Source organism: Phaethon lepturus, unplaced genomic scaffold, assembly GCF_000687285.1.
Source record: "Phaethon lepturus isolate BGI_N335 unplaced genomic scaffold, ASM68728v1 scaffold1636, whole genome shotgun sequence".
Taxonomy (NCBI): domain Eukaryota; kingdom Metazoa; phylum Chordata; class Aves; order Phaethontiformes; family Phaethontidae; genus Phaethon; species Phaethon lepturus.
Window position 1 is genome coordinate 38,749 of NW_010548106.1, and position 13,894 is coordinate 52,642.

The window sequence follows — 13,894 nt, forward strand, 5'->3', positions numbered from 1 at the left end:
GACTGGTTTCTCATCCAGTCAGTTCTTTCATCTAGTAACATACAGTTTTGCAATTCCTAGCACAATTGTAGCTTTTTGCCACACATTATGTATCACCACACACTCCTGGACACAAAATCTCTCAAGCTGAACTTCAATGAATGGACTGCCAGCCAAACAAGTGACAAAGATGGTCTATAAAAATGTAATATTTAAATAGAAATTCCATCACAAGGCTTACAGACCTTTAGTTTTGTTGTCCACCTCATCTCCAGGGAAACCCAACCTTTTTTTCCCGAAATCTGGCCCCACTGGTTTAAAGGTTGCTTGTTTAAATTTTTCACTCCGTTTGTTAACCAACAGCATAGATGAAGACAAGGATTCAGAGGATGAAGGAACTACATACTCTGCCAATGTGTCAATGCTACTTCCAGTTAGCCAATTAAAAGAACTTCTACCACCTATAAAAAAAAAAAATTTAAAAAGCTGTAACATACCCACATATAAATCAAGTGAAAACGTCTATGAAAGCAGGTCATTTTCCTCCTCCAAAAAAATAATTCCCAGTGTTTATGGGCAGAACAGATTTCAAACTGTTAGGTAAGAAACAAACTTCTTTTACATTAGGCAGAACACAAAATATATATGAGACTAAAAAAAGTGACTGGACGTTTTTTCTTGTAATGCAAAAAAAAAAAAAGCCCTTCAAAACAAAATATTAAATGCATTAAATGCATTTGCACTTTCACACTAAAAATTCACATGCAACAGGAATTAAAAGAATGAAATAATTCCTATAGCAAACAAGAAAATTTCAGAAGACACTGGCCTGAACTTACTGACATGCTGTGTAGGTGTAAATTCATATTGCCGTTGGGTAGCCCTCACTCGACCACCAACTGATCCAGAAGCAGAGAGGGATCTTTCTTGTGATAAATTCCTGTGGATACTCTGAGAAGCTTGAGTCTCCACAAACATAGGTGTGAGCACAGTACTTCGATAACGCCAGCTGGAATCAATTACAAAGTCCTACAAGCACAAAAAAATTTTAGTAAGAACAGTAACAATGAAGACTTTTTGCCTTCCTTCCTTGAGACAGGATAGCAGAAAGTAAAGTACAGAATTTAAAATATCATCCCAGGTACAGGGGCAGAACTTGACTTAAAAAAAAACAAAACAAAAAACACATAGAAGTTCTCCATAGCTCAACAAAAAAGCTCATTAATTTGGACTGGCCAGCTGAGGATTGATTTACAGCTCTTGTACCAGTATTCCTATTTCTTCGTAAGTTTTCTCCAGCTTATGGTGCTTCTCTCCGCTACCCTCATTTTTAGGTATTTCAGTACTCTAGAGGTCAGCTATACTTGGTATACGTAATTATTTTAATTAAATCTTTCTTTTTTGAAAGAAAAGCAAAATTATTGCCCCCCCCCCAAATCATCAAACTTCCGATAATGTGCATAACCCATGACCACTGCAGCTGTTAATTATGGACTATGAAATGCACTTTCAAAAATCTTACTAATTTTGCCATTCTTGTCCAAGTGGTAACTACATTAAGGAACAGAATTTGTCATACGGTTGCGTGCAGGATAACACATATACAATTCACCTGAAATTTGCATTCAGACAGTGGATGTTCAAATATTTTTCTGGAATAATCCGGGCTCTTGCTAGTCATTTCAAGCAGAAAATTCGTAATTAGACTCAAGTACTGTGTTTCAATCTTGGTAGAATATAAAGAATTTAACAATGACAGCATGCGGTCAAGAATATTTGTGGGTAACCTTGTCTCATCACTCCAAAAATTCCTAACAATTAATCTGTAAAGGCAAGGAATAAAGTTATTCTTGGTTATCTGCCAACAGAAAACACAACACTATAAAAAAAGTCAAGTGTAAAAAAGAAAAATCACAGTAAGATTATAAAGCCTTCAACTAACCCTTTCATGCTATGGATCTTCCACTGAATTACACCAAATTCCTCATTCATCTACCATGCTCTATGCCATTCAATTGATATGAAAGGTTTACTCTGAAAAAAATTATTTCTATTGAGTTGTTCTCCTCTTGAGAAGTGATCTCCTTTTCTATCTTTTGCTTCACCAAAATACTTTACAAATCCAACATTCTCCAACATTTAATGTATTTTTTGTGTGTTTGTGTATAGTGAGGGCCTTCCTGTTCAAAAACTCTAGAACATTAGTGCAGAATTAGGTCTAACGTACTGAAACAACTTCTCCATGGCTTAGAAGCTTGTTCAAAAGCTCTGTGCTTCATTTAAATTTGGTGTAACACTATAGGACACAATTTTATAAATTAACTTATTGGAAGAAAAGGAAATAATGTTATCTCACTGTTACTCTTTTATATTAAAAAACCTCAAAGGATCAAATCTTCTGTTATAAAAAAAAGAAAGAGTAGATTAGGGACTTGTTACTTCAGTCAGTCATCACAACACTGTTTACTCACTGCAGTTCAGCATTCTCATCAATTAGCCCTTGAAGCAGTATTTCTTTTGCCAGTTTGAGTATTTCCTGAGAATCACCATCTGCTTGGCTTTCTGGATCACTGATGGTAGGAGAAAAATGTCTCTTAATGACTTCTCTCAAACAATCCATAGTAAAATAAGAGGATGAGGATAGTGGGAGAAAAGAAGGAACATGCCCTTCCCATAAAAATCTCAACTTGGCATGACAACACTGCATTTTTTTCATAACATGAGGTCTTCACTGCCAAAAATGCCTTGTCTCTCCACTACTTAGAAAAGAAAAAAAATAAGAAAGCCAAGTAATACATGTTAAGTATTTAATACAAAGGCAAACAGAAGGCAAACAGAAGTAATTCTGAGTTTGCAAGGTTAAAACTGAGAAAAAGGCAGAGAATTAGAATTTCCCAAGTGACACTGGAGTAAAAATTAACCTGTACTTTTTCTTCACAATAATTATTCATTCAAATAGTTAAGTTATCTTGGGAAAAAGCACATAATAGAACCCAACTAAGTTAAATGATTTAACAGCAACCCACTTGTCAAACCGAGTACATGCCTGTTCCCTACTCTAAGGGGTCAGAGAGAAAGAACAGCCTTATACTACCAGATTGGCACGGTCTGGATCCCTTCCAAGTGCCTTAATACACCTTCTACCTCCAAGCAAATTTCTCTAATGTACAATTCTTACTAGTTACAAATTCCAGCAACAAGAAAAAATGTAGGAGCATCAGAGCTAAGACCTCTTATGCCATCATGCTGTGGTGATGCAACATTCTTGTCTGGGCTAAAGTTCAAGTCTAAGACTTTTTCCCTTAATGGAAGCGATAAAATTGTCACCAAAGCCCAGAGCTATTTAAGCAAACCACAGGCTCTATTCTTCTGAGAACTCGAAAAATCCTGCACCGAGGGACATGAAGTTCGGAGACAGTGTTACAAGCACTTTCATTCTGCCTCTGACAAACCACTGAAAGACAACATCTGCAGTGAATACACACCTGTAATTATCATAAATCCACATAAGAATATCATACATGCGCTGTCGACATATGACAGAAGGGTGAGAAATGAACCCTGTCACTCCAGGAAGAAGTTCTTTAAGTTCTAGAGGTTTTAGTTTAGACAGCATCTTGTAAACTATATCCAAACAAACCCTTTGCCTTTCATCATCCCTAAAAAGAGAGGGGAAAAAAAGAATAGTTACATAGCTTTTCTCTTCACTGCTACACACGGAACCAGTTCGGTTTTAGCAATAATATTTGTTTTTCCATAAAGGGCTTTAGGTAAATACTTCTGAGTTCAACCTAAGAGTAAGAGTATAAGTAAACTAATACATACTACAGAAATTCGCATACCAGTGATGTTTCACCTTAATGCTATTTAGGGTTTTTTGTGTTGTTTTTCACAGTGAGATAATCATCTTAATACTTAACTCCCAGATTCCATTAGCTCAAATTAGGAGAATAGTGATCAAAAAATGAACATGAATTATAAATGCTTCTGAATGTAAAAATATTGTGGCCAGCACAGAAAATGTTATTAAGAAATTTAGACTATGCATCTACATTTGTAATCACATGACCACTCACCTATAATTCATGATCTGGATAAAGTCTTTACTCTTTAAATGCAAGTGGAGATCAGGCACTTCTTCCGCCCGGCACATTATTACTTCCAGACAGTAGGTTTTCATCACACCATGAAGTTTGGGTATCAAAAAGAATACTGCATTCATAAACCTTAACATAACCAGAAGCCCACAAAGAAAAGCAAGTTATTTTCTATTACTCCTCTAGGTCTACAATGAACATACCATGTAAATCAGGACACACCTGTCAGCAAGAGGTGGAAAATTCTTAACCACTTTATTCAAGCACTGAATAAACTTATCCTGCTGGGTATTCTGATGATGTTTTAATTGTTTTATGACACAATCATACACTGGATCTTCAAGTACCTGAAAAAGAGAAAGACAGTAAGACAAGCATAGCCATTAAACTCATAACCACCTTAAAGACATGTAGTTCTGCTGCTGTATTGTTTCATTCGAGTGCATTTTGCTAGGTAGGATCCACCCACCTCATCTGGACATTTATGATGCTTAATGGCTGCTGTACAGCTGAATGCCTGGCTGAGACATGATTGCCTGTTTAAACAATACATTTGTGAGCCTCCTCTGATTGGTTTGGAATCAACATCTTAACTTTGAAATACAAGTTGCTTAGTACGCTCATATAAATAATAAGTAGCTTCTCATTCAGTATAGCAGGTTTCCAATTTTTCCCAGAGTTTTAAATACATTCATTTTTGGAGCTTAATTGAGTAGTCATATAAAAGATATACGTAGAATTAAGACAGAAACGGTCAAACACAAAACAGAATTCACTTACATTTTCTCTCTCTGCAATGTATTGAAGAGCAAGTCCCAACACTTCTGCTGCAGCTGCATAAACTTCTTTATACTTTAATAAGCCCATGTTGCTGGTCAAAGCCTGAAAATACCTACCACAAAAGGTAGATCTGCTGTAAGCCACTACTGCATCCAGTTTTAAACCGAAACAAAAAACCTCACCTGAGCTGCCTAGGGGAACAGTGACTGCTTTTAGAAGAGCTGAATACAGGACAACATGGATTTTCCACCTGCAGCATCTCAAATCCCTGCTTTGGTAATTCCTGACTCTGTTAATTCCCATGAAACTGCAACTCTGGGGCCCACTGTAAAAAAGCTTACATCCTTCTAGATATTTTCCAAAATAAATGTGGTCTGCAGTTTGCAGCTAGAAAAGCATTACATCTGACAGACACTAGCAAAGGGATGATGGGACAAACGATTCCAATGAATGAGCAATCCAGCTCCCATACTTCATGCTGACAAGTTAGACTTGCTCTCTTTGTCTTAAGCTTTTATCAAAATCATTCAGCAAAAAGCTGCATTTCTCACCTGACACGATCTATTTCACACTTTGGGTCAAAGGGAGGTAAATTGTTAGCAAGAACAATTCCCAGCAGCTGAATTCCCACTGAATTGTCCTTTGTATCAGGGTCTCCACCAGAAAACTTTTCAAATATTAAACTGTTGGATAAAAACATGAAAGTAATGAGATACAGGAAAAATCCAAAATATACACAACATAAATCACGCACTCTCTGTGTATATACAGATACATACACACATACAACCCCACCAAAACCAGCAGAAAGTAAGTATACACACATATACAATTCCACCAAAAACAGCAGAAAGCATATAATCAGAAAGAAGTAAGTATTTAGCTTCAATGAATAAGTCTTTGGGGAAAAAAAAAAAAAAAAAAGAGAGAGATTGTAAGCCCACACAAATTCTCTGCAACAGGTTCAGAAGCACAGCAGATCGCAGAATTCTTAGTAAGAGTGCACCAATATTCAGTGATAATACCCAAAATTTCAAATAAAACGTAAGTCTTTGCAGTGATTACTCCTGCTTTTGTTGTTGCTGGTGTAATCCTCTACATGTTTTCCCTGTCTCTCTCCTTGTGGTTTTGCAAATTAAGTTACAACCTTTGGAGAGTTGAGTTCTGAAGTTCTACTGTCAGCTCTAGGGACAAAAAGATTACTATTGCAGCTGAATTTATCTTTTAATCTCCTTTGATAATGTTTACTTATATTCTTGAAATACTGATGAAAGCAAGCAATTGTCTAAATGCTTACCTGTAAGGTATGGAGAGACAGTTCTTCCAACACTCTATAACTGTCTTTATGATTTCCAGATTGTGCCTGAACACAGCTCTTTTTTGGTGAAAGGCATTCTTCATCAAGAATTCAAGCAATCTGTTAGCTAAAATCTCATCCTTAATATTCCCCTACAATGAACAGGACCAAAAATAAACAGTGACTCCAACATGAAGACATATATTGTTTTATGAAAGCAAGCAAGTAAACAGGGTATTTTTGAAGTTAGTATCTATTATTATAAGTGCATAATAAAAACCTCACTCATTCCTTACCAAATAGTCACAATAATGATAAAAGAAGAATTTCACATTTCCTTACTTTGGGAGTGGCTACACTTGTCCAGGAAAGGATAGTAACTACTATTTCCACCACCATGTAATGAATGCCTTCACCTCCATTATTCCCAGAAACAACAAGCTGCAGCAATGGACCAAGCCACTGCTTTGCATAAGGTCGGAAAACCTATGGAAAATAGGAAAATCAGTGATCAAGTACAAATTATCCAACTATTCAATAACCTGCTGTGCAATAATCATTACAAGTAAGAGTGCTAAATCAGCCTCTTATCAATTTTCTTAACCTCTGAAGCAACAACAACAATTTTAAAGTAACTTTCAAATAAAAATATCCATAACTACATTCCACACTTCTGCTTAGAAACATTTAACCAAGTATTCACTAGGGCCCACATAATATGGTGCTCACACAGAAAACTTGTCCCTAAAGGATTTGAAGGAGTATGCTGTTCATCTACCCTTGCATTTCAGACAGCTTCACTAAGAAAGTAGCATTAAGTGGGTATAAAGCTTCTTGAATAACTTCTGAAATTCAGCCTTTTTGTATTTCGGATTTACAATATTTCAGACAGAACCATTATACTTTAAAATCACTGTATGAAATAGGATGAAAATTTTTTAACCAAGAATGAGAGTTAGAAAAAGTTTCTTCTCGGGCAAAGACACATTACGCTATCTTAGTGTCTTTCTGCAACAGGAACATAATTTAGCCCAAAGGGTTTCCATAAGACTCATCTGTGACCATTAAAAAACCATTATATTTGCTCCTGTAAAGATGGCAAGCATCATCAGCCATACCTCTTGCCCAGTATCAATGAACCAATTACTGCTAGTTTACAGAAGACACATATTATGGACATCCTCTACTTATAGAAGTAGAGTTTGGGAGAAAAAGTATTGGTATTACCTTGAAAATGCTGGCACTATCTGGAATTTTGGGCTATGAATGTGCTCCTTTTATCATGGCAAACTACTCAATTTTAGAAATTTTAGAAATTGAGTGGTTTGTTATGATAAAACTGAAAACTACTCAAAAGTCTCAGCTGATAAAATATTTTACCCCACAGGGGTTACACAGTTGATATTATAATAAAACCTGTTATGTTAACAGAAAAAATATGACCAAAAAATTACTCACATCCTCAGTATTAACAATAAGTTTTGCTATGAAGAGGCGAATATTTAGTGGTACTGATGGGTTTCCTAATTTGCCATGCAGAAATTTCATCCAAAGAGGAAGATCTACTGGAACTGTCCCCTGAAATTTAGGAAATGAGTATAAATCAACTCAATTCTTGGACCAAACAGGGTTACCAAGCCAAAAAGCCTCCAGCTTGAGCCACATGAGTCTCGTTATAATATAGCCAAGAAAATTAATAAAAGAAGGCATTCAATCATGACTCCCTTTTCTTGGTATAGTTAGTGAAAAAATGCCAACTTTTTGGTTAATACTGGCCTCCTCTACTTTGGGTGTGATCTGGTTCCTCTGCATATGTTTAATCAGAGTTGTCATAGAAGGCATACATTCATGCTGGTTGAGTTCATCCATTTCCAATTCCATCTCGTCATTCAAAACCATGTATTCTGTGGACTCCTGAAAAACAGTGTTACTGTGATTAATAAGAACACTGTATTTTCTTTTAAATCATGATAATGCCACAAGTCATTCTTATCTTATCTGTGTTTACAGATTTGATTATACACTCAGTGTAGGCAACAGGGAATACATCAAAAGTGTTGTTCAGACACCTCCCAAATATATGTACCAGCGGTGCACATCTTTTACTTTCTGTGCCAACAGATGTCAACTTCATGTTACTCAGACTTTACTACCTGCCAGGATAGGTGTGGCAACTGCTGGAAGCAGGAAGAGTTAGCTGAACCTACTTCATTCCACAGCTGAAGGAATGAAAGCCCTATTTTTATGGATGTGTTGTTTCACACTGACTAGCAACCACAGCAGCTCTCCCTTTTGCCACACAGAGTAATTCACAAAAGAAAATTGTTTATAGTTAGAAATTACAATGTACAACACAAGAAAGCACATTTCTGGTTCACTTCCCTGCAGCTAAAACACCTCCTTGCTCCAAAACATGGAAACAGTTTATCTTTACCAACGTTAACAGTTATTTTGACAGATTCCGTCTTCAGTGTCTATGATACTTTTACAAATTTTCTTTCTGTTTCATAGCAAATATCTATCCTACCAGCGTTACTGTTGATGAGACATGTCTAGACTGCAGAAAGAACACAACTTCAAGTCTTGGAAGATATTAAGTGCTGTTCTTCCAAGAGCAACAGTTAAATACAAGCTGCTACAACAGAGATACAAAAATATTTACATGTTTGATCATTTATTCCGTGCATTTGATGCAACCAGTGTGGTCAAGTGCCTTAACAGACCAGAAGAAGAGGGAAATGAGGAAACCAGGTGCCTAACAGCAAAACACAACCATCACAGGATACTCCTGAGGGCATGCACAGTCACAAGCCACGTTTTTACAACTCGGGCTGGACTTCACTCACATTACTCAACTTTAGAAACCCAAGGTAGGGCATTCCTTTTCTCCAGCTGTAGACAGCAGAGAGAGGGAAGAACAAAAATGACTGACAGAACATAGCTCAAGCCCCCTCCTTCATCTTCTGGAGGAACCCATTCTCAGTCAAGCAGAACAAATACCGAGAAATTTCTGGCCTCCTTTCTCGATCCCAGTAAATGTATGCAATTGTTAGAAGTGTAAAACTTTTCTTTCTCACAGGACGTAAGTCACTAAATTACCTTCCTCCTGAAACGAGCGCTGCTAGCTGTAACATCTTGGGAGCTATAGGAAAAACCTTGGACTCCAGTAGAAAAATCAAACTGACTCATTTCCTCACTCAAACTGCTATCCATCATGTATGATGCAGAAGCTAAATACTTGGGTTCATCTAAATAGGAAAAAGAACAGACTATTAATCAAATTTATTACAAGAAACAAGCCTTTATTGGCCACTAAAACTTGATGGCGGGTGGGAATTTGTTGTTAGATGAAGTACATGGAATGCTTTTATTTGTTCCTGCTACTGTAGAAGCCAATTAGCAACATACCAATGAAAGGTAAGAAGGCATTTTTTTCATAGTCATAAATGACTTTCATACCCTGATCGCTATTCACTGCATCCCTGGCCTCCTTTCTAATAGCAATGTACCGCTTCTTCCTTTCCAGAGGCACCTAGACAGCAAGAAATAAAGTTTGAAAATTATTATTTTTTTAACTTACAGTTTATTTACAATTATTTACAAAACTGCCAAAAATGATCAAAACCATTTCATATGAATGGAAATCCCATGTTGTAAATTATAATGATTAACACTACAACAGAACAACAGTTGAATTACTTATTCCTATAGCCATTCATTACCAGAATAAGTGTGCTAAAAAGTATATTAAAGTTACATGCACTGCAGGTATGTTCTAAATTCCAAGTCTGGATTTCTCTCAGAAAAATGTATTTTAAAACATTACAGGAGTACTCCATTTTTTATTTGCTACAGAATCCTCTTTCTCTGTATGTGAGAATTGACCTGGTCTACAGTGACTACTCTGTTAAAGCCATACTCATTTTTCACTTAGGAACACCCAGAAATTCCGCTCACCTCAATTTCTACAGGAAATGTATACTGACGTTTCAGGTCTATCAAATTTTCAAAAATCAGCAAATTCTGCAAACGAAAGCATGTTTGGAAATACAAAAATTATAATGCTGCACACAACAACTGCTCTGAACATGTTTTATTTCTTCTTAAAAAACAACACACCAACATACAATATAGAAAATATGGCACATTTTCTCTTCTACATCAATACTTTTAAGAAAATTTTGCTATTCAGCTACTCAAGCTATTCAGCACAGACAATGTACTCTGTAAAGAGGGTATCTCTTATTCAAGCATAGAGAATTTAACCAATTTTTTTTTCCTCATATTTTAGAAAATTTATTGATAGTGGAGGGAAAACAGGGTAAATGTATCACTACTTCATCCATTCCCAAACAGACGATAAAACTTTCATCAGAAATTCAAATTGCGTAAAGGATGCAAGAAACTCAGCTACGACTCCTTCCATTGCCTCACTGGGTAGTTTGTTAATATAACTGTCATTCAGGTTTGATTCTTTGATTTATTGCAATCAGGTAAAATCACTTTGTGTCTCATGCTCTGGAAGCTTTCTTCCAGCAACAACAGCTTCTCACCTTTTCTGATTTTTCTGTAAAAAGAAAGCCTTGGTAAAATTTACTTTCAGTGAAGACACAACTGATAACCGCAATAGCACAATTATACGCTGCACAGTGATACTGTCTTCTCTTCTCTAACAGCTGACTCTCTCCTGCCATGTTTTCTGTAAATGCATCATAGCATGACCTTAAAATACAAACAGGCAAGAAAACATCATCAGAAGTCTTTTTTAACAAGGACAGGAAAGGCCTCAATCAGAGACCAGTGAATCAACAGAATTTCAAGAGATCTTTATTATTATAGCAGTATCAGCATTAAACCACCTCACACTTGTTCAAGCTCTCTGCAGGTGTATTGTGCTAAAATGGAACCATTCAGCAATGACAAAACCAACTTCCCCAAGTATTTACATAGCAGTCCTTAATGTCAGGAATGCAATAGGCCACTTTCAGCTAAGATGGATATATGTTTCAGCGCATGCATAAATCTCTCTTATAGTCCTTTTCCAAGAAATTATGAATGGACAGGCATGCTAAATTACGCTATAGATTAGCCAGAGAAAACCAGTTTAGATGCAATTTTTATAGGTCTTTTGCCCATAGCCATTTATAGATCTTCTGCAAATCTTCTGCAAATCATAGCCAAGAATTCCTTTAAAGCCCTCATAGGACATAGTATTGTAAAATAAAAACAAAACAAAACAAAACAAAAAAGAACAGGAATTCAGGCATCTCATATTTTTTCCAGAATATTAAACAAGCTAAATAATATTAATTAGCACATATCTCCCTCTGCAGTGGTGATTAAACCAGATTACACCCACTGGGTGTGTTGCTGTACTATGAAACATAAATGAAAATCCATTCCATCTTCTCACATCATATAAATAGTTATTTTACAACACAGAACCATACTTTACATAAAAGTGTACGTATACTGAAACTGAAATTGTGAAAACACAAATTAAAGGACAAGAACCATATTGAAAAGCAAAAATAAAAGATGACGCCTAATAAATAGAAAAAAATGGCAAAAACAGGAGGCAAAAGTTATCCTGACATAGGATTGTAGTCCATGTTAGAGATCATTCTATCAATGCAAATTCAATATTGTACATTCCATTTAAAATCAAAAGCTACATCACAGATTACATTTGCCTCTGAACAAATCAATCTTCTGCCTATATGGCATACTTAAATAGAGTATCTGCCCAAAACCTAATTAGAAATTAAAAGGAAATAAAAGAAATAATAGTCTTACTTTATTAGTGCCTTGGTAAGTTCATTTCCCTCTACACTCATGGAGCCACAGTAAGCTTGGTTAATTTTAGAGTCCTTGGAGTAAACATCCTCTTTTGAAAGACGCACATACATCACTTGTAGTAGCTTGTAATACCCCATTTTCTTGGTGACTTGTGTATCAAAAGTGTATTCATTGGACTGGAAAAAAATGAGCAAAACCTCAGAAAGAGATTTCCTGGATCCTGCCCTTCCTAAGTAGCTCCAGTTATCCTAGCTTCTACTAAACAGCCTTCAGCTTACTTCTACCTTCTAAAACAGAGAAAAGACCTGACGATAAAAAAAGACTGATAGATTCTGAGTTCTTGTGTAATACAGTTATTAAAACTACATTGACCTGCTCTTCACCAGGTGAGCTGTCTTAACTACAATTGTCCTAAATCATTAGAGTGATACTGGAGTAAAACAAGCAGAATACCAAGTAACGGTTCAGACTCATGACACCTGCAAGCGAAACATACATACCTGTCACCATACTGGGTATCATTCATGAGTTTCTTTATGCACCTCACTTTGGTGCCAACATTTACAGCAACAGAAACATGGTGGGGGTGACTCTATAGAAGTCTTGGTTTTAGCATTTGGTTTTAGTAACTATTAGTAAATTTGCATCGTTTCAGCATCTTGTTTGTCCTGCTGCCTTTAAACAGCTGCATCAATAAAACTATGCGAGTGAAGAACTACAGCAGGAGCAGAGTGATCACTTGCTGAGTGATCTTTGCAATGACTAGAAGATGTATTTCTCTCTCTAGAGGGCACCTAATTTAAGAGCTTTCACTACGAACATTGAATATCTCTCTCTCACAACATAATAACAGGCTACAATTTTATACAGCTTTTACATTTCAAAGTTAGAATGGGTTTTTGCATTTGACAGAACTTCAGACCCCTTTGGATATATACAGATAATACTCCAACTTCAATTTTTATACACAGTAGATATGCAAGCATACATTAACTTGAAAGCAACAGTGTGTTAAGGAATAAAGTTTCTCACTAATAATAATAACTATGTAACTGGCACAAACTTCTGCACGAAGATACAGAAAACTGGAAAGCAAATGGTTTCAATTAGTGTTTCACTCAAAGGTACGCAAAATGTATATACCAACACCAACATTTTATTAGACCTTCCCCAATCCTAAAAAAAAGTAATTCATACCTTTGTGAATCTGGAATTAAGTGCATCCATAGCCTGCACTATAATCTTGCCAAAGAATTCTCTCAGTGTATCCAAGCTGCAGTGCCACAAAAGAGTGAGAAGGGAGCGATCCATAAATGCTTGACGAGTAGTATTTGAAAGAAGGTCTTCACTCTGGAACATTTTGTGAACAGTGTCCAACAGTATCACTTGTTTGTCAGTGGTGCTCCTAAACAAGATGGAAATCTCAAGATGAAAACTCTTTTACCAGACTCCATTTATGTCCCAACCCCCTCTGACATTTAAAATTTTTATTATCTGCATTTATACCCTCTTGGGTTAGCATCTTACAAGCCATGCAAGATCAGGTTAAATCACCATTTATTGTGGAGCTTTCCAAAGAAAGCTCCAAACCTCCATCTCAGCTTCTTTCTCTGCAACAGATGGTGAACTTGTTTGTATATCTTGTTAGTTTAATCCATAGGCAATCATTAGTTTTCTCAGTTCCTTTTCACTGAACAACCCCCCCAAAAAAAATTATCTGGTACATGTGAAGGGTGGAGGCAAACAAGAAGGAAAAAAAAGAAGACTTCACTGTTTATCAGGTCCTTCTGTGGCCTATCAAGTGTTTCACTACTAGACAAACTGTTGTTCTGAATAAAAACTAAAATTCAAAAAATGGGATTTGGGCATAAGGTAAGTAACTTTGTCCAGGAAACTACACGCACCAAAACAGTCACCACTTAATATCCCATCATGAATTTGT

At 36.2% G+C, this 13,894-nt stretch overlaps 1 protein-coding gene across 1 annotated transcript in view; it reads right to left on the reverse strand.

The window, feature by feature from the left end:
* The window catches only part of PRKDC (protein kinase, DNA-activated, catalytic polypeptide), a gene marked incomplete at its 5' end in the record, with an annotated part of 82,421 nt that overhangs the window by 31,383 nt on the left and 37,144 nt on the right, over positions 1 to 13,894 (reverse strand). The window contains 19 exons of the mRNA XM_010289835.1: positions 225 to 440; positions 819 to 1,008; positions 1,592 to 1,802; positions 2,451 to 2,549; positions 3,465 to 3,638; positions 4,056 to 4,205; positions 4,299 to 4,423; positions 4,857 to 4,968; positions 5,408 to 5,539; positions 6,154 to 6,305; positions 6,496 to 6,639; positions 7,612 to 7,731; positions 7,930 to 8,067; positions 9,253 to 9,401; positions 9,613 to 9,685; positions 10,111 to 10,176; positions 10,707 to 10,875; positions 11,950 to 12,128; positions 13,150 to 13,357. Coding sequence (XP_010288137.1) covers positions 225 to 440; positions 819 to 1,008; positions 1,592 to 1,802; positions 2,451 to 2,549; positions 3,465 to 3,638; positions 4,056 to 4,205; positions 4,299 to 4,423; positions 4,857 to 4,968; positions 5,408 to 5,539; positions 6,154 to 6,305; positions 6,496 to 6,639; positions 7,612 to 7,731; positions 7,930 to 8,067; positions 9,253 to 9,401; positions 9,613 to 9,685; positions 10,111 to 10,176; positions 10,707 to 10,875; positions 11,950 to 12,128; positions 13,150 to 13,357 — 2,807 coding nt within the window. The remainder of the gene's footprint in view (positions 1 to 224; positions 441 to 818; positions 1,009 to 1,591; positions 1,803 to 2,450; positions 2,550 to 3,464; positions 3,639 to 4,055; positions 4,206 to 4,298; positions 4,424 to 4,856; positions 4,969 to 5,407; positions 5,540 to 6,153; positions 6,306 to 6,495; positions 6,640 to 7,611; positions 7,732 to 7,929; positions 8,068 to 9,252; positions 9,402 to 9,612; positions 9,686 to 10,110; positions 10,177 to 10,706; positions 10,876 to 11,949; positions 12,129 to 13,149; positions 13,358 to 13,894) is intronic.